At 43.0% G+C, this 20805-nt stretch overlaps 1 protein-coding gene across 10 annotated transcripts in view; it reads left to right on the top strand.

Annotated features, from left to right (window-relative positions):
- Positions 1-20805, top strand: part of LOC143217089 (protein lap4-like) — a 66676-nt gene that overhangs the window by 25850 nt on the left and 20021 nt on the right. For 9 of the 10 annotated variants that reach the window (XR_013010731.1, XR_013010732.1, XM_076440851.1 and 6 more), the window contains exons 3-20: positions 13657-13735; positions 13805-13894; positions 13979-14099; positions 14828-15120; positions 15299-15432; positions 15500-15611; positions 15700-15866; positions 15943-16055; positions 16310-16420; positions 16503-16721; positions 16805-17044; positions 17137-17221; positions 17730-17894; positions 18118-18293; positions 18362-18499; positions 18588-18743; positions 19118-19198; positions 19287-20084. Coding sequence is in view for 8 of the 10 variants with exons in the window: in XM_076440851.1 (XP_076296966.1) it covers positions 13657-13735; positions 13805-13894; positions 13979-14099; positions 14828-15120; positions 15299-15432; positions 15500-15611; positions 15700-15866; positions 15943-16055; positions 16310-16420; positions 16503-16721; positions 16805-17044; positions 17137-17221; positions 17730-17894; positions 18118-18293; positions 18362-18499; positions 18588-18743; positions 19118-19198; positions 19287-20084 (3278 nt within the window). In the remaining 2 variants the exon portion in view is untranslated. The remainder of the gene's footprint in view (positions 1-13656; positions 13736-13804; positions 13895-13978; positions 14100-14827; positions 15121-15298; positions 15433-15499; positions 15612-15699; positions 15867-15942; positions 16056-16309; positions 16421-16502; positions 16722-16804; positions 17045-17136; positions 17222-17729; positions 17895-18117; positions 18294-18361; positions 18500-18587; positions 18744-19117; positions 19199-19286; positions 20085-20805) is intronic. The other variant, XM_076440855.1, reaches the window with a different exon arrangement.

The following is a 20805-nucleotide window of genomic DNA, read 5'->3' as shown; positions in this document are numbered from 1 at the left end:
TCTTCTAGCCTCACAGAGAATTTGAAGTCGTTTGGTCCATTCATAAAAAAGTTGTTCTGATCATGAACTGGCAGAGAGGGGTGGGGGTATAACTGTCGATTCGAATAAATTTCCCCGATCTGGCCACTCTGGATAATGTACGGTCATAGACTGTGAATATCAGGTGTACAATTTAATTCGTGGCCCTCACAATCAATCCGCAAATGTTGGATATTTAGCAATTATTTATACGTTGGAATAAATATACAGAAAGTGGCCATTTTCAACAGCAACGTGCATCTTGATTGTAAATAATTAAACGACAAGTTCAAGAAGTTTCGTCTCTGTCGTGCAGGTGTCACAATGTCACGTGACTAGTCCGGTACTGATGGAGTGGGGGTAATTTGTCCCCTTCGCACCCCCTCCCCTAATCTAGAGATATTGCTACCGTTTTCGTTATCCGGTCGAAGGGCGCCTCCTCGTATTGTGGGCTTCCTAGAAGGGTCCCGATGCATCTCGGTGTGCAGTCGTGAGAAATTGCAGCGCGATAACGGGAGCCGTTGCATAAGTCTCGCTATCTGCGTTGCGCAACGTGCTCGGGTCAGAGTTTAGATCTGCGAAGGGGCGGGGGCGATCGTGAATCGCTGACTGTTCTTGTGAATCGGCCGTGAAGGGAACAATAAACAATTTCGATGTTGATCTTGACTCTTGGCAATCTCCCCCCCCCCCGGAAAGTGTACACCGTTCTTCCCGGTTTTGCGGTAAGCGTGTTTCTATAAACGTTGGACTGTGCATGCACTTCATTGAAGAAGGCGATTCTTGAGGTCATTTCGAGCAATTTTTTCCTTTACGAAAATGTTATAAATCTTTGCGAAGGAATCTTTGATCCCTGAGATTATTTCGAGTAACTTTTCCTCTGCGAAGTGTATAAATCTAGATCTACAAAAATATAGATATGGTATCATATACATTTATGTAGTAGTAATAAAGTATAAATATAAGATGTGTCCCAAGAATGTTGTATTTCCTTGAAAGAGGTGATTCCTGAGGTTATTTCGAGTAACTTTTCCCTTTGCGAAAATGTTCTCCGCGGCTTAGCTAAGAAGTTATTAACGAAAAACGCGGGCCAATCTGGGCGTGGCTACAGGCTCCGCTGGGCGTGGCGCAGTCGTAGCATTGGCCGAGCCGGAACCCGCCCACCGTAGCGGCGCTGAAATTGGTCCACGTTTTTCGTTAATATCTCTTCAACAAAGCCACGGAGAACATTCTCGCAAAGGAAAAAGTTGCTCGAAATGGCCTTACGAATCAACCCTCTCAAGTACAACATTTTCGGCACAACCCTATCGATCCCACCTCGATAAAAAATGCGTCTCATTTGCGTGGAGCTCGCGAATGCAAATGCGAACGCCAGGATGCGGTGTTTCGAGTAGCCGCGCCGCCGTTTTCACTTGTTTCAATTAGCGGCGGCACGCTCGAGCGAGACAGTTCATTGACCGTCACGAAAAACTAGAGAAAGTAGCAATTAAATTACGTGGGAATGGACGCGTTTACTGTTTCTCCTTGCTGGAGATGCGATTCTGATTCGGGATTCCCATCGGGGAAACCAGCGGCACGGAGCCGCTCGTGAAAGTTAACGTTTCCTCTTCTTTTTCCTCTTCATCCTTCTTCTAACTTCTAACGTTTCCGCTTTAATTACAGATTGTTCCGTTCGTAAATTCCGAGAGAAGTTTATTCATTTTCAACCGGCCGCTCCAGCTTCGAGAGTTAGCTTGCTCTCCGCGATGGAAACGATCGCGCAAAACGCAAAAATACCCGGGCAAACACGATCCCGTGGAAACTCGTTGCGCGATCATTGCAGAAGATAAACCGCGACCGCAACAGGTTCGGGTTCAGGAAACTCTGCCCCCTCGGTCGTGCCACCCACCCACGCATGCATGCACTCACGCACGTGCGTGCCTGCGTGCGAATTCGTGCGCTCCAATTTCGATCGACACCGAACAACAGAGTAATTCGTGCGAATTTTTCATCTTCGTTCCAGCAGGAAAAAATTGTCCTCAATGTCGCCGAGGTACTGCGATTCACGATTTGGTATCAAGCGTATCGACGGCGTTCGAGCGAGACCTTCAATTAACTCTAATCGAGGCGAGGAGAGCAATTTTTCTTGATCATCGGTGATCAAACGCGACGCAGCCTTCGTTGCGAAATCCCGTCGCGTGTCGCTCGCTTCCGATTTGCGAAACCGTGATTTTTAATCCATACATCCCCCTCCCCCTTTTCCTCGGCGAATAGTTAGATGTTGCAGAATAAGAGAAGAATATGCAGGGTCATCCGTTTTTAAACGGCCAAAGGTTAACCAGCTGTAGAGGACCCCAAATGGAACAACTTTTACCCCTATCACTTTTTTTTGTTTCGGCCTTGATTTCCAGATAATTGCATAAAAAACATCATTTTTTGAGTTTACATAAAATTAAATATCTCAGGACTCCAATGATGAATCCTGATGGTTTTTCCTTTGTTTAGTTTCAAATAAGTAGGGGCATCTTTTTTATTCAATAAACTTTTTTGTATTACCTTCGGATCATGGTTTTTCTGGCGTGGGGCATACCGTGGAGCCTGAAAGAAATAAGTTGGAAAGTGGCGGTGTGCCCCACGCCAAAAAAACCATGATCCGAACGTCATACAAAAAAGTTTATTCAATAAAAAAGATGCCCCTACTTATTTTAAACTAAACAAAGGAAAAACCATCAAGATTCATCATTGGAGTCCTGAGATATTTAATTTTATGTAAACTCAAAAAATGATTGTTTTTTTTGCAATTATCTGGAAATCAAGGCCGAAACAAAAAAAGTGATGGGGGTAAAAGTTGTTCCATTTGGGGTCCTCTACAGCTGGTTAACGTTTGGCCGTTTAAAAACGGATGACCCTGTAGAGATTGTGGCACGAACGTGTTTTAACTTTGAAAATCTGTGCTGAACTTGAAATGCTACTGCAAAATGTGATTTCCATTTTTTTCTTCACATGCTATACATTATTTCCCGTAGATTTTGTCACGCCGATTTCACATCCGGTCGCAAAATTTGTCCACTACCTAGGGATTTCGGGAAAAATCGATTTATGTGAATAAAACCGATTTTCAAAGTTAAAAAACGTTCGCACAATCTCTCTGTTTTCTCTTTATTCTGCAATATTTCACCACTCTGATCTACAAAAATATCTTTCTTCAAACTTCACCACTTTGCCCCACGATCCCCGAAGTTTAAAAACAGGGACCATAACTATTATGACCAAAAAGAAAAAAAGTCCTAGAATAACAAGTATTTCGTCGACTAAAATCGTATTGGTTACAGATAAGGATTATAAGTAACCGAAAATGTTTTCTCTTGTTGGTAAATGTTATCGTTGAGAGGAATTTATTCTGATCACTTAAAACAGTTATCAATGAGATAAATTTATTTCGATTACTTATAACAGTTATCAACGAGAGAAATTTCTTTCGATCGCCCATCGTTATCGATGAGAAAAATTTATTTCGATCATTCATAACAGTTATCGATAACAGTTATAGCGATAGAAATAACTTGCTCTCATCAATAACTATATTGAACGATCGAAATAAAATTCTCTTATCGACAACTGTTATGGGCGATCGAAATGAACTCCTCTCATCGATAACTGCTTTGAGAAATCGAAACAGTTTTTCCTCATCGATAACAGTTATGGAGGAGGATCCAATTTTCGAACACTAATAACTGTTATTTGTAACCAAAACGTATAAAAATCGGTATTTTTTAATCATCTTGTTCTTCAAATTTTTTTAAATATCTTGTGTACATTATCTTAAATTTCAATAATAATCTACTTTTTATTAATGATTTTTATCCTAGAAAATTTTAGAATAACTATTATTTTTGGTTCCTGTTAGAAAATGCTCGTACCATGTTCTCTCTATTTTTCCCTGATCCTTCAATATCTAAACTTTAATCGAGAGAAAAATCTTTTATCAATCTTCATTATTTTGCCCCATGATTTTCAACGTTAAGAAAGGATCGTACCATAATCTCTCTATTGTTTCCTTATTCTGCACTACGTCGACTTTAATCTAAAAGAAATTCTTTTTTCAAAGTTCATCCCTTTGCGCAGCTGTGTGAAAAATCCACTTCAATCTAGAAAAAGATTCTTTTTTCAAACTTCAGTCCTTTGTCCCACTGCGTGAAAAATTCGTTTGAGGAAGTTTGCAAATCGTCCAGAAAGATGTAACCGGAAGCACGGAGAAATGCGTGTGGAAAGCGTTCGAATGTATATGGAAATTCTTCGGTGTTGAACAAATCGATCTCGCCCAAGAGGAGGATGTATTTTCAATCAGGGGTGAGAAGTGGTCGGCGATAAATCGCGACGGGGCGATCGTAATCAGCGGTCAACGCGGTAACCATCGTGAAGATCGAGGACCTAGTACGATCTATAGCGATCCGAGATTCTCTGGGAGCAGGTTGACAGTGAAAACTCGTTGCGCGCAAGAAATCTAAGTTCGCTGTAGCAACAGGTTCAGGAAACCCACCCCATTAGCGAAAGACGTTGCACTCGTGTAGGTGCAACGCACGAAGCACGACCGATCGGAATGCACCGGTAGGAGAGCCTTTCTCTTTCTCTCTTTCTCGTTCCCGTTCCATCTCGTCTTCATCCGTGGCATCCATTTTCTTTTATTGTTCCCGATCGTGCGAGATTTCCTGTTACATCGAATCGTTCGCTCGATCGGACCGGACGGTTTTAGATTACGTGCCAGGAAAATGATGTTTCCTGCGGACCCCGTTAATTGAACCTAAGGAACGGTTCGCTGCTTCTAGAAAACCCACCGGTTATCCCTTTTTACCGTAAATTATTTTTCAAACATTCGCCGACCTAAAATATCCGTTGACTGCGAAAACTACGGAGGGTGGACAACGTTGTTTCGCTGCAGGAGGGAATAGCGGACATTCTGGATTTCTGTGGAGCTCTAGGAATTTTTCTGAACGTCTAGGACTCTCGAGGATACCTTCTAAACCTCCAGGAATTTATAGCTTGGGGGCTGGAATTCATTCAAGGCTATTTTAGTAGGATTTTGGGGTGTTTGTTGGTCTCTTGGACAGACTGCGGACCTTTAGAATTTTTTCTGGACCATTAGATCCTTTCTGGATTCCCTTAGAACTCTCTGTACACCTTCAGGTTTCTTTCTAAACCACCAACACCAGAAACGCTCTCTGCCAGTACCGGATTAGTCACGTGACAGAAACGAAACGCGGGGAATAGCGTCGTGGAAGGGGAAGGTAGAGTGGGGGGACAAGTCTTACAAGGGAGGGATCCCAAGTGTCCGACTTCGATTTTGATAATTTTTTGCGAGATGATAGTATTTGGATCCCTAATTATGTATGCAAAATATTAGGTGTAGTTACACAATAGTTTGAAAGATATAAACAATTAAAGTTAAAGCTTGTTGAGCTGTAGTTTTCGCAGTTCCATTAACCGCGTAAGCAGGTTAAACTTTAATTGTTTATATCTTTAAAACTATTGAGTAACTACGGCTAATATTTTGCATACATAATTAAGGATCCATATACCATCGTCTCACAAAAAATTATCAAAATCGAAGTCGGATGCTTGGGGTTCTTCCCTTGTTAGTCTGGCCAGGACTATTTACGAACCCTGTAAACCTCCTTCTAAAGTTGCCACCAGAGCTCTCCGAGAACCTTTAAAATTCTGTCTGCACCCCTAGCACTTTCAGCATCTTTTTCTTCGAACTCTTTCTGGAATTCTTCTGAATTCCCTCTCCAGGGACGCCCCATTCCACACCGAGGCCCCGGGCATTCGTCACCATTTCTTGATCATGATAAATTGTTTAACGTTTGTTGGAAATTGTGGGACGTCGAACGCGTTCCGCCGGGGTAGAAATATTACATTGACGAGTTTCTCCCTCGTGTTTCCAGCTTGTTCACGTGTTGCACGTGTTACATAAGATCCGCGAGGCTCTCTCTCCCACAAGCTTTTCACCCCTGTCTCACCCTTTTCTTTTTTTACTCGCACGTGCCTCCCTTCGCTCGTTGATCGCACGATATACAGGTCGGCCGAGATCCGATAAATCCGTACCGCGAGGACTATTATTGGCGCGCAGAGAGATAAATAAATGCGTGTTCCGGTTAGCGCGATTATTATCGCGACGAATCGGACGACTCGACCATCGATCGATGGATTACCGATCCACGTGGACCTGTTATGCAAACTGGGAGCGGCGCAATCTTTTATCCGTAACCCTTCGAGTATTTCGTCAAGCGTGCGCTGTAATTAAAATTTCGTCGCTTCGCAATCTACTTTTATTGTTCTACTATACTTTCCCTGTTATTCTCTGCCATAAATCTATCCGTCATTGTTGGATATTATGCTTTTCAGATAAAAACGAATCGAAGGCGAAATAATTCAATATGCAGCTTCTGTTTTGTAATTAATACAGACAATTCTTATTTTGAATAAAAATCCGCAGTCTAATCACTAGACTGCGGATTTTATGCATTTATGACAAACATGGGTACATACAATTTAAATCAGCGGAGATATTAAAAAGATTTAAGGCCACCAGTGTAATAGTTTTACCTTAATAAGATAATTAAAAGACGAGTGAAATTTTTATTTGGCTCCTGTGTCTTGCTATCAATGCAAACATTTTTTATTTTGCATAAAGATCCGCAGTCTACTCACTATTTTAAACTGTTACTCTTTGGATATAATTGACAATTTATATTTATCGTATTAATTGGTTAGATATTGCTCGCTAAATTTTATTGGATGTTAAAGAACAATATTCAGTGGATTTTGTTTAAACATAAACCTCGAGAGGGTTAACGCGTATTATTCACAGAAGTGAATATCCCTTGTAGTTCACGCGGCAGAAAATTACAGAGAGCCGTGGCTTTGCAAGCTGTTTTCCTTCCCCCTTTCTGTCTTGGTGAATTCAACGAACAAGCTACAGTAATTGTTGTTGCGGTAGGGTTAGGCGTTCACCCCTTGCGCGCGAGAATTTTTTCAAAATCACTCTTCGAGACCGAAGAGAGAGAGAGAGAGAGAGAGAGAGAGAGAGAGAGAGAGAGAGAGAGAGAGAGAGAGAGAGAGAGAACAATCAGTTCCGCCAAGTGAATTCAATCTTCTGATTCTTATCGGGCCACTTGCATCGGACAGTTTTATCAGACTGCCAAGCATTAAAAATATCTGGCAAAGGTTCTCCTCTAAAAATGGCGACACTAAATTTATTGGGTTTGTCCTTTCCAATATAATCGTAGCTTGGACAGGGAAATGTATTCCATCGTCTTCCATAAATAAATTTTTATAATTTCAGTAATTTGAACACATATGAAACTTGTTTAATTTAGAGGCTATTGTTAAAATCAGGGAGTATAACTGTTATAACGAAAAAGAAAGAAAGTCGTAGAATAAAATCGATATTTTTCAATCATTCTGTTCTACGTATTTCTTTCTTTATATTTCGTGTGCATTATCTTAAATTTCAATAATAATCGACATTTTATTAACGATTTTTGTCGTGGAAAATTTTAGAAAAACTGTTATTTCTGGTCCCTGGTTGAAATTTTGATCGTGCATTGAAGTGAGATTATATTCAATAAATCTATCTCTAGAAAGGGGATGATTTTGCATAAAAGAAACAACTCGAAATAGATCAGGATATAGATAACAGATAGTGTTGAACCTAAAGAGATATTTAATAAACGTGTAAATTATTTTAGCCTCGGATATAGTAATTTTTAGTGTATCCCCAATCCGGTGGACAACGCGTTGAGTAACAAATCGATCATTTGCTTGCGAATAGAAACGTTTCCATGGTCACTTTGCTTGTTTCGATAACGATGCTTATCGAATTATACCGTCGTTCGAAGAGACACAGGGGGCGAGGGAGAGATAAAGAGAGGCGGGAAGAGAAACGAGCGGTTCGTGGAAGAATTACGCCGGTTTTATTACAAAATCGTTTCCTACCGCACCCCCGTAATAATTCGTCGGTCACGCCCTTCTTTTATCCCCTTCTGTGTGTGTGTCCGCCGATTTTCCCTGGCTACGGAATCGAATCGAATCGCGGTCGATTACCACACACGCCCACGGTCGACCGTGGAAACCTGTAATTAAGCAACCAGTAAATAACACAAAATAGCACATGTTCGACCTGGAGCGCATCCACCACCGTAAACATTATAAATAGCGCGAAACATCCACCCTCGGCCTTTGCAATTTACCTTGGGAGGACGAGGAGGAGGCCTGGAGGACGTCCCAGGCGTGTGCGGGGGTGCCTGGGGGATGTTCACCGATACGTGAACACGCACCAGGTCCCAGTGTTTCAAGTAAATGCTTTAATATCATTCTACCCGACTAACAGCATTTTTATTTCCACTCGCTTCCACGCTCTTGCGTCACAGATTGCACATCTTCCACGACCCATAAATGGGGTATTTTCTCCGCAAAGTCGGGAGAAATTCGATTTCAACATTTTACACAAGTCGCATAAATTTTTGCGACCCCACTGTACGACCCTTCAGCAGCCAAAGACCAACCCCGTGATTAGACCGGCAGATTTTGCAACTTTTTTGCGCTTTGCCAATGTACCGTGTGCATTCTTCTGGTTATTCCAGGGGTTGTTGCCGATGCTGTAGTTTGCGACGAGCGTTGACTCCATATTTAAAGGTGCCGTCCATTTGAGGGTGTCTCTTTCTTCGAGTGCTCGCACACCGTGTGGTCCACCTGAGAGAAAATTTGTGAAAATTTATGTTTCTAATATTATTTGAGAAAGGATAATATTATTTATAGAAATTTATAATACATTTAATACTAAATAATTATATAGAATTAAAATTAAAATAGTAATAAAGCTTAATATTATGGGGTATAATATTAAGGTTTCATTTTGAATATTTTGGGATTTTTAATAAATTGAAAAATTTATATAAAAATTTCATATTTATTTAATGAAACTGAAAATTCGGGGATTTTTACTTGTGTAAAAATTATCTTTCAAAATAATAATAATAATAACTTGGTTGGTGCATTAAAAACACTAAACAATAAAAAATGAGAAAGCTTCTTTGGGATTAAGAAATTATGAAAAATTAATTTGATTAAAAGTGAATAATTTGGGGGTTATTAATTAATTCTCTTTTCCGTGGAATCTTGACAATTCTAAAATGAAAAAGATTCAAGCACCTAAATTGTAACGGGGGGTATCACAATAACAGGAAAGAGCAATACTACTTCTCATTTAGAAAAATATTGCGAGCTCTCTTTTCACCCCCCAAAAAATGACTTGAAACACGTCTGTCAGCGTTTCACCTCGGAGCGTGACGGATCAGAGTCGTTCGCTGCTCAGCGACTGTGTACGCGGCTGAATAAGTTCTCGCATAAAAAATCTGAAACCGGTAGGGTTAATCGCTCGATGGCGAAGGTCGTGGTCGACCGAAAGATGGGAGAATATGTACAATAGTTTGATCGATCGTTCGCTCGAGAAAGCGAGTCCGATTGCGACACGTTCCCCGGATTGCGACAACGTTGTTCGACACGACGTTTTTCTTTTATTGCGACAATGGGCCAGCGAGAGCATACCGGCGGGAACGCTTACGACTTCGCCGGACGATTCTCGCGTGTCTAAGGTTTCCACGAAAAACGCGCGCGCTCTCGTACCCGCGGTGTTCGGCTGCCGATTATTCAGCTCGCGGTTCTCCCGCCTCTCTCGCAACACATTTCCTCGCGGCTGGCATCTTTTATAACCTGACCTCGATACACGTTGAATCAATCATTCCGTGTGTATCGCGTGCATGTGCAACGCACTTGAAAAGAGAGGAGAAGACCAGCAGATCGGAGACTCGGCTGGTTTCGTGTCCCGCGTGGCCACGCCTGCGCCACCGATCTCTCGATTGCTCGTTTGCACTTCAGAGAAAGAAACGGAGGGCGGAGAGACGCATTAAAAATATCCGCGGCGCGTTGATATTGTCTTATCAACCCGATCAGATATCTTCGTCTTAGAACCATTAGATGGCGTAGCATTAACTGGTACATCGCGGAGTTCTCGATCGATCAGCACATAGCGCGGTCAGGCGAGCAACCGGTGTGTTCTAGAGACGCTCTCGTGTCAGGATCCAATTCAACGCTATGGATGCAATCAGTGGACCACTTGGATTTTCCTTGGTCCTTTGGGACCCTCTCTAGACCTCGAGGACTCTTTCGAGATCTCTAGGACTCTTCCTCTAGACTTCTAGGACTTCTTTCTCTCTTCAGACTTCCCTCTACACACTTTAGGACTCTCTCTAGACTTTTAGGACACTCTGCAGACGTTTAGGACTCCTGCAGACTTTTAGGACTCTCTGCAGACTTTTAGGACTCTCTGCAAACTTTTAGGACTCTCTGCAGACTTGTAGGACTCTCTTCAGACTTCTCTCTACACACTCTAGAACTCTCTCTAGACTTTTAGGACTCTCTGCAGACTTTTAGGACTCTCTGCAGACTTGTAAGACTCTCTGCAGACTTGTAAGACTCTCTTCAGACTTTTCTCTACACACTCCAGAACTTTCTCTAGACTTTTAGGACTCTCTGTTTAGACTTCCAGGACTCTTTGTTCAGACTTCTTGGACTCTTGGTTCAGACTTCTTGGACTCTCTTTAGATCTGTAGGACTCTTTGTCCATACTTCCAGGACTTCTGCTGAACTTCTAAGACTCTTGCTGAACTCCTAGTACTCCGTCTGGATCTCTTAGGACTCTCTTCGGCCCTCGTGGGTTCTCTTCGGACCTTTAGGATTCTCTTTCAACCTTTAGGATTCTCGTTCAACCTTTAGGATTCTCCTTCAACGTTTGAGATTCTCCTTCAACCTTTAGGATTCTCTTTCAACATTTAGGATTTCCCATGGATCCGCCAGACCTCCTTGTGGGTCATACAATTAACGACATGGAATATCAGATTGTCATAAAATTAATGACAGTAAACATTCATTATTTTGTGTGAAGCACACGACCTAGACTCTACTTTCGAACCTTTCTGAACTAATTGGGAACCGCAGGACGATGTTCCTACGACCACGTGTGTCTCGCGGACGGATACATCTTGTGCAGTTGCACGCGCACACGTATGTACTACTTTCATATCTCACGCGCCACTGTGTCACGAATGCACGCACGGTGAACGTAACGACAGCGACGCGGAGCAATTACAAACTAACCGTGATTCCGGCAGACGGAATGAGAAACCGGATTCCCCTTTCGTTCTTCTGGGATATATGTCTCTTTGTTCGAACGAGAGATGACACGCGTTTCGATCGGATGTATAGTCTCGACCCTTCTGCCACACGGTTAATTCTTCCCGTGACCATGCAAAGCAAATGTAATGCGAATCAATGAGCACGAAGTTGCGCTGTATGGAAAATCTGTTATAAACTAGTCCGTAGATTTTTGCCTATGATACAAAGTTGCCCTGTAGAACTTCAAATGCATCGAATTGCAGTCTAGATATTATCATTTCGTATTTCATGGATTGATTTTTCTCATGAATTACATTATAAATCTAGATCTATACAAATGTAATATAGTACCATATTATATTTAGAAGGAATAAAAAATATATACAGGATGTCCCAAAATGGTGTACTATCTTAAAAGGGGTGATTCCTTTGAACTTTTCAAGTAACCTTTTCCTTTGCAAAAATGTTTTGTGAGGCCTTGTTAACGAGTTATCATCGAAAAACGCGGATCAATCACAGTGGGCGGATCCCAGGTGAGCGTAGCGTTAGCATTGGCCGAGCCGGAACCCGCCCACTGTTGTCGCGCTCAGATTGGTCAGTGTTTTTCGTTGATAACTCCTGAACAAAGCCGCGGAGAACATTTTCGCAAAGGAAAAAGTTACTTCAAATGACGTAAGGAACCAGGCCTGTCAAAGTTCTCCGACGGTTTCGGGACAGGCTGTATATTTAGCCCTTTACACTCGGAGCTATTTTAACTGAAAAATTAAACATTTCTTCCGCTCTAGAATATTTCCATTCCCTATGATTTTTTTTAAATATCATGGATATGAAATTAGTATAATACCTCATAGAATACCTAAATATTTAGTAATCGATTAGACACCGATATATTTAATAATGTAAACAATATTTCGAATAATGTTTACAATATTTTGTGTAATGTAAACAATATTTTGAATAATGTTTACCGAGTGCAAAGGATTAGTAGCAATAAATTTCACAGTGTTATCAGAGGGTTGAACGGATCGATTTCGAAGAGACCGCGTCTGGATCGCCGGGATCCAGAAGCGGATCGATCGATCGTCGAACAAACCGACCGGAAGCGACTCGCAATCTCGTCGAATCGACACCCTATCCAATCGCGTTGCGTAATTAACGCACGCAACGACACGCAGGCGCTTAACTCGTCGGCATTACAGGAAGCCGGTGCTGTAATGTCGCCGCTTTGGCAACAGATGACGAATGGTTTCGCGAAAAATGACCGGCTAAACACCGGCATTGCATAAGAATGCGGGACGCTCTCTGTTGTATGAGATCACACCGCATTCCTGCCGTCCCTGCTGCCGAGGCTCTGGAATTTAATGAATAAAGCCGCTGCACTGCAGAAGACCGTTTTTCGATGCGGGAACTCGCGATTAGGGTCGCCGCATAACTCCGCCGAATTGGACCACCGGAACCGGTACGAAATATTCTAGTCGTTTTTATCGATCTCGCTGATCGATCCTGAAAATTTATCGGACATTACGACGTCATTGGGGAGATTAGGAATTTCAAGTTCTCATAAGTTAAATGGCGATCTCTGAATTTTCCCCGCAGCTACTACTGGTTCTTACCCCCCCCCCCCTCCCCAGCTTTCGAAGCTTAGTATTGTCGAACAATACACAAGATCATGAAAAAAGCAATTTGAAGCTTATTAATATAATTATTTATTGTTAAATGGGAGCTTCTCAATTTTCCACGCACTAGATCATGAATGCGAGGCTTGATGATATCATTATTTATTGTTAAATGGTAATCTCTGAATTTTCCACGTACCCACAACTTATTCTACTCGTTCCAGCTTTCGAAGCTTAATATTGTGTCGACCAATACACAAGACTACGGAAAAAGCAATTTGAAGCGTATTAATATAATTATTTATTGTGAAATGGGAATTTCTCAATTTTCCACGCACGAGATCCTGAGAATGTGAGGCTCAATAATATCATTATTTAATGGCAATCTCTGTATTTTCACGCAATTACAACTTGTCCTACACCTCCCAGCTATCGAAGCTTAATATTGTCGAGTAAATTCCGTTCTGCAAGATCATGAATTTGAAGCTTATTAATATAATTATTTATTGTGAAATGGGAAATTCTCAATTTTCCACACACGAGATCATGAGAATGCGAGGCTCAATAATATCATTATTTATTGTTAAATGGCAATCTCTGAATTTTCCACGTACCTACAACTTATTCTAACCCTCCCAGCTCTCGACGCGTAATATGTCGAGCAATCTTGACTGCAACGGATAAACTTGTCGATAAAATTGTAGCCTTATCTCGCGATAAAGCGAGCCGGAAGTCGATGACTCGCGTTGTCCTTGCACCGATACTTCTACACGCCCAAAACCGACGGAGAATGATTTAGTCATATTTATTGCAGACATAGAAGACATTCCCGAGAACATCAAGAATCTACGGGCGTTGCAGGTCGCGGACTTCAGTAGCAATCCAATTTTAAGGTGCGTTCATTCTTCTCCATCGACGTTTCACCTCGGAATAAAATAATACATGCACGATCATCCTTACAGGCTCCCGGCAGGCTTCGTGCAGTTGAGGAACCTAACCGTTCTGGGGCTCAATGACATGTCCCTAACGAATCTACCGCCCGATATCGGATGGTAACGATCCTTTATAATTATGTTGCATTTCTCGTCGAATTCTGTTGTATACTCGACTACCTTGTTCTTCTTGTTTGCTCGTAGTCTGGAGGCATTGCAGTCGCTGGAGCTCAGGGAGAACTATCTGAAATCGTTGCCGGAATCGCTGTCGCAACTTTATAAATTGGAACGGCTGGATCTTGGCTACAATGAGATCGACGAACTGGTACAGCGAGCTCGAACACTAGAACCACCGGTGGAGTCTCGAAACGACCCACTTCGCAGCGTTTGCAATTATTCTCCATAGTCCACTACCAAGGACCTTGTTCGCACAAAAGCTACTCGAATGACCGGTTCTTGTTCTTATCGAAGTTATAAAAATCGTTTCATGGAGGATGATCGCGAAAATTCCTCTCAATCGACCGGTCCTAGTTCTTATCGAAGTTAGAAAAATCATTTAATGGAAGATGATCGCGAAAATTCCTCTCAAACGACCGGTTCTCGTTCTTATCGAAGTTAGAAAAATAATTTCATGGAGGATGATCGCGAAAATTTCTTTCAAAACCACCGACTTCGGATTCGTACCTTTGTAATTATTCTCTATAGTCCACTACTGAGGACCTTGTTTACGCTAAAGTTACTCGAACGACCGGTTCTCGTTCTTATCGAAGTTAGAAAAATCGTTTCATGGAGGATGATCGCGAAAATTTCTTTATTTAACAGCATATTGCAATAAAAATCGCTTATTCAGACACGCGGTCATTTTTGTAAGCTACCTTACAAATAACACTTTCCAGTTTGACCTGATAATTACACAGCAAGAGATTGAAATTCCAGTGGAACCATTTCCGTCTTCCTGGCCACCCGGTGGTTCTAACGTCGAGGAAATCGTTACTGGAACATTCCAAAAGAGAAACCCACGGGTTCCTGACCGTCTTCCTGTTTCCATTTCAGTCGCCGCACATAGGCAGCTTGCCGGCGTTGCAGGAATTATGGTTGGATCATAACGGGTTGCAACACTTGCCGCCGGAGATCGGCGAGTTGAAGACGCTCGCGTGCTTGGACGTCTCCGAGAACCGTCTGGAAGACTTGCCCGAGGAGATCGGCGGTCTGGAGTCGTTAACGGACCTGTATTTATCGCAGAACATCATCGAGAAGTTACCCGACGGCCTGGGGCAGCTTAAAAAGCTGACGATTCTCAAGGTCGATCAGAATAGGCTATCTACTTTAAATTCGAACATAGGCAGGTGAGAAGAGATCATGTTTGCACCTCTCTTTAAAACGCACAGTGGTTTGGAAACCTGTTTTCCGTGGGCGAAATTGAATTTTCCAATTTTCCACGACTGCGGATTCGACGCGTTAGTCCAGTCCACTGTGCGTCGCTTCGAAACGACAGATTACAGTGGTACCTTTTCTGTCCACCAGGTGCGAGAATCTGCAGGAGTTAATTCTTACTATAAATTATCTATTAGAACTGCCTGTAACTATAGGGAGACTTCATAATTTAAATAATTTGAACGTGGACGAGAACAAGTTGAAATCGTTGCCGCTCGAGATCGGTAAGGGAATCGGAGAAAAATTGTGTTCCAGTACAGCGTAATAACAGCATCGTTCGTTTGTCCTCAGGGAACTTGAAGAAGTTGGGCGTACTATTTTTAAGGAACAATAAACTGCAGTATCTTCCGCCCGAGATTGGACAGTGCACGGCCCTGCACGTCCTTGATGTATCCGGTAACAAGTACGCGACGATTTCTTTCTCTCGTTGATGATCGCGCTCCGGTTTCTCCGGCGTCGCCAGGATTAACAACGGTGTTTCTGTCCCGTAGATTACAATACTTGCCATACTCGTTGATTAATTTGAACCTGAAGGCGGTGTGGCTTAGCGAGAACCAAGCTCAGCCGATGCTCACGTTTCAAACCGACATCGACGAGGAAACGGAACAGGAAGTGTTGACCTGTTTCCTGCTGCCGCAATTAGAAGTCCATCCTGATGGTTAGTGCGTCGATATAATCCCGACTGTTGTTGCTTTCGCCATCTGTGTGTCTGACATCGATTTGAATTTGTTCAGCCATCGAGGCCGGCGATTTTCGAAGCAGCGACGACGAGGGCTGGCAAGAAAAGGAAGCATCGCGAACTCATTCCGTCAAGTTCACGGACGAAGCTCCGGAAACTGATAAGGAGGTGAGCAAGCTGCTAATAAGCGCTCCTAGATTCATTAGGTCCAAGTTTCGGACGCTACTGTGGTACCTGACGTGCTGTTGGCGACGTTCTTACCTGTACGACTCGCTGTATGATAATTACACCAACTAAGAAACGAAACGATAGTGTCTTATTCACGCACCTAAGAAAACCACGTGTCACCCCTTTCGTTCTGTCGCTTTGTCGCTCTCTGCCGCTGACACGCTCACGCAACGCCCTTTGCCGTTATATTTCAGACGCCGTTCGTGCGACAGAACACGCCGCACCCGAAAGAACTGAAAGCCAAAGCTCACAAACTGTTCAGTAAAGGGAAGAGCGACAGCCGGTCCGCGTCTACCGACGAGCAGGTAACTTCTTCGTGGAACTCGACGCTGTAAAGTGTCCGTCTGTTTGTCTAAGCACTCTGAGAACGTGGCGTTGTTCTTTCAGGACGTGTCTCAGACGTTCGGCCTGGACAAGGCCGAGAACGATATATTTGGACAAGGCAACGACTTGGATTTGGACACCTCGGAACAGGAGCCAGCGAAACCCGAGTCCGTTGAGAACGAGGAAGCGCAGAACGTACCTGGAGCGGACGGTAGCGAGGATGTTCAATCGAGCGTCGAGCCAGAAGTGATTCCTAATCAATATGCTACAGATACGTACGCGGTATGTGGTTGCATCGGTGATAGATCGATTTATTTATTTTATTTGTTTGTTTACAATTGACGTTGTTCTCCATATCTCGGCAGAACGCGAGGACCGACGTATCGGAGTCGAAGGACAGGAACGATAAGGAGGATGACGAGTCGGAAAGCGAAGAGGGACAGAGACACGTTGAATTTTCCATAGCCGAAGGAGCCGACTACGAATCTGCCGGCGACGCTAACAGACCCAACAGGCTTCACCGTAGAGACACTCCGCATCATTTGAAAAATAAACGCATACACGCGTCCGTGGACAACGAGAAGGTGGCTTCCATTATCGCGCAGGTAGCGCTTCCTTATCTAAAACAGAAATGTTCACTGATTGAAGCGTTGCAATACAGCTCGGTGCACTTATGCTTCTTTTATATGCGACACAGGCACTTATGAAGAAGAACGATGACGCTCCTGCGCCCACGCCCGCAGTCACGGAATCTACTGAAATCTACGACACGCATAGTCAAGGTAAAGCGACCGGATTCGACGCGCGACACTGTACTAATATCGTAGAACAATCTTCTTCCGAATGACTGTCGTTGCAATCGGTGAATTCGTCGCGTGTTCCTACACTGTGTCGAATGGTGAACGCTCGCGAACTGAAGCGCCATCGCCTCTTAATCACCGAGAACAAACAGAAATACCACGATAAGATACACTCGCGTTTTTTTCCCCCTCTTATCCGATATCTTATCTTTAGTCCAATTACAAATCTACTTCGTAGTTGTGGCGAATCTACTCGGCCGAGCAGGATATTACTCGACGATTGTGCTTTAAAAAAAGAGAGAACATCTCGGCGATAGGCGACACTGTTTACGTTGATAGGAATTTTCGAAAATAAAAATATGCCCCGAAGATACAAATGTTACATACGGAAGAAGAAAAGTTACGGTTCAATCGATAACGCGAGATTGACACTTATTAATTACGCGTGTGGTATGGTCGGGATAGCGAGATAAATTTAATCTTTGTACAGGTGCGACATCTGACGCTGAGCCAACGATAGAAGTCCGGGAAGAACAATATGAGATTCATATAGAGAGAACAACTGGCGGTCTTGGATTGTCAATAGCCGGTGGTATCGGTTCAACCCCTTTCAAGGGTGACGACGAAGGCATTTTTATTTCCAGAGTTACCGAAGGTAAATCCGTTCGGCCCGCAAAGCCCGGATAAAATGCGAGTGAATTTGCGGAACAGCTATCTACCGATTTCGAGGAATTTTATGTTTGTACTTTTAATTGTGTCGCTATCATAGAAAAGAAAAAGTTGTTGATAACGGAAGAGTAGATAGCTGTTCTCCAGGTTCACCGAGAAGTCGTCGATTTCAATTGCTATTCTAACAGGAATATGTTCAACTTTTTCAGGTGGACCCGCAGATTTAGCAGGTTTGGAAGTAGACGATAAAGTGTTATCTGTAAATGGAGTTTCAGTAGTGAACGTAGGCCACTATGACGCTGTAGAAGTTCTAAAAGCATGCGGAAATGTTCTTGTACTAGTAGTTCAGAGAGAAGTGACGAGGATAGTACCGCCGTACGAACAGGTACTATATTTACGAATGTACATCATTCGTTGTATATTTAACGCTCTGTCTCTATCATGATTCCGCAGACATCGTCGAGGAAAGACTCGGTGTGCTCTAGTCTGAGCACAAGTAGAGCTCCAAGCGCGACCTCCCACGTTTCATCCACCGGTTTACCGCATAATTTAGAAAATGGCGACGCTTCTTTACCCCACGATGGAATTAAGGTATGCGCAACACTTTGGCCAACGCGTTCAGAAATGTGTGATCGTTAAAACAGATATTTATTTGAACTCCATTCGTTCTTTTCATCAGTCCAAGAAAATTCCGGAACCCATATCCACGGTCAAAGCAAGTAGCGAACCAATGGTGTCGGTTCTTGTTCATACAACCTTAATTCGGGACCAAAATGGACTTGGATTTAGTATCGCTGGAGGAGAAGGTTCCCCACCGTTGAAGGATAATAGCGATGTAAGACGATTCATTGTTATTTGTACTGACAATTAAGCATGGGATCAAGTTCCACGAATCTGAGTCAATTTCAATAACCAAGCTTCATTTCATGGGTTTCTATTACTATTTAAAAGCAATAATGTTTCAATGATTGTATTTGAAATGTATTCAGTTTATACAAACTGATATCGAACCTCGGAATGAGTATTAACAAGTTTCGAAACGATATTTAGAAGTAAGTACTTCGTTGTTCGAAGTTCGAACCTGTTTCCGAGGTACTTGATCACATCCCTACTGGCAATAAGTTTGGAAGTTTGTTATCAGACTCATTGCCAGGGGTAGTACATATATTTTCCTGTATTCGCTTTCTAAAACGCTCGTACAATTTTCAGGCGATATACATCTCAAGAATAACCGACGGAGGTGTAGCGCAGAAGGATGGTAAACTGATGGTTGGAGATAAAGTGATATCTGTGAGTGGACTCTCTGTTTAATTCGCGGGATCGATCGATCGATTTTGTCAGTTCCTCGTGTCTCACGAAGCCTCGTTCTCTCTTTCAGATAAACGGAGTGGAGATGAAAGGTGCGAAGCACGAGCAGGCGGTGGCTTTGTTGACGGGTTTGGAGAGATTCGTTCGTCTGGTGGTAGAGCGTGAAATACCAGTTTCGCAGGCGAACGCGTCGATAGTGGTAACACCTTCGGAGAAATCGCCGCGCGTGATTGGTGCGCCGAAACCGTACACCGGGTTGTACAATGCCAATAGTTATATAGCGAATAGACCAGGTTACACAATACGGCGTTCGATCGACGCCGACAGAGCTTTGTCGCCGAGTCCGACAGCGAAAACGCCACCGCCTATGAAAATCGAGAACGCCGATGTGCCGAAAATGAACGGCGTCACAGAGTCCGGGAATATTAAGCACGCCTCCTCGATATCGCCAAGTCCGACAAATAGTCAACCTCATCCGCAACCCGCCCCGAGACATAGCATTTCACAGCCGACGATTACCATGAGCACGACCGCGAGCACCACGCCCACGCCCACCACAGAGCCTAGATCGACCTCGCCCCAGGAGGACATACAGGTACCGAAGCCAATCACCAACGAAGAATTTCAGGCTATGATTCCCGCTCATTTCCTACGTCCCCCCACATCCTCGCCATCGCCAGATTTCCATCAAGGCCCTATCGTGACGGTGACGATAAAGCAGCCTGATAATTTACCCGGAGACGTTAACTTCCCTCCGGCTCCCACCACACTTGGTAAAGTTACTGAGACCATCACAAAGAGCACTCTCACCGAGACCGTCGTGACTAGAGTGACCGACAACCAGTTGGTACAACCGGTGATCATCGAGGTATGTGCCTGGTAGTTAGACGCATGACATTCTTCTTTCTTACTATTTTTGTTGGGGGGATTTTTTTTTATGATTTCTCTCTTTTCGATCGAATAAATTCACAGATACATTCGCAGAGACATTTTCCGATGATTCTCGCTGAAAGATTGTTCGAGATACTTGTCAGAGTTTATTCTCTTTTGTCTTTGATATGGGAGAGTCAAGCACATCTTCGAGTCAAATTTCCATACTAACATGTGCAGTTCGATATAACTTATTTCCATGCTTGGATGATAAACACGATATAAATGTCGTTGTCATGTTCGAAACTCAGTCACGACGACAGTAATCCCTCCGAAGAACATCTCGTTGCCTGTCCCGGATAATTGAAAACGTTGGTGGTAATGCGGTGTGCATTTTTTATTGCATGCATGAAGCAAGAAAATTATACTTTCATGATCTGGTCAGAAGTGTGAAATAAGATCCATCCGGTGGAACGTCTTATTAAAATTTTAATCGACCGAGAAGCTCGGTCGAGAAACATCGAATATCGTTACGAAAATGATTTTTCATTGATTTAATACTTACTGCATGCTGAATCGATTGGTATCATTTCGATGTGTTGAAAAGATTTGTTGAACAATTTGGTTGTTACATGGGTTGTTGTGTTTGTTTGACACTGGTTGCTTATCCTCTGGCATGGAAATAGGTAAGTAGTATAAACCAAGAATATTCTTCTCTT

This window comes from Lasioglossum baleicum, chromosome 16, assembly GCF_051020765.1.
Source record: "Lasioglossum baleicum chromosome 16, iyLasBale1, whole genome shotgun sequence".
Lineage (NCBI taxonomy): Eukaryota > Metazoa > Arthropoda > Insecta > Hymenoptera > Halictidae > Lasioglossum > Lasioglossum baleicum.
This window is presented reverse-complemented; position numbering and strand designations above follow the sequence as displayed.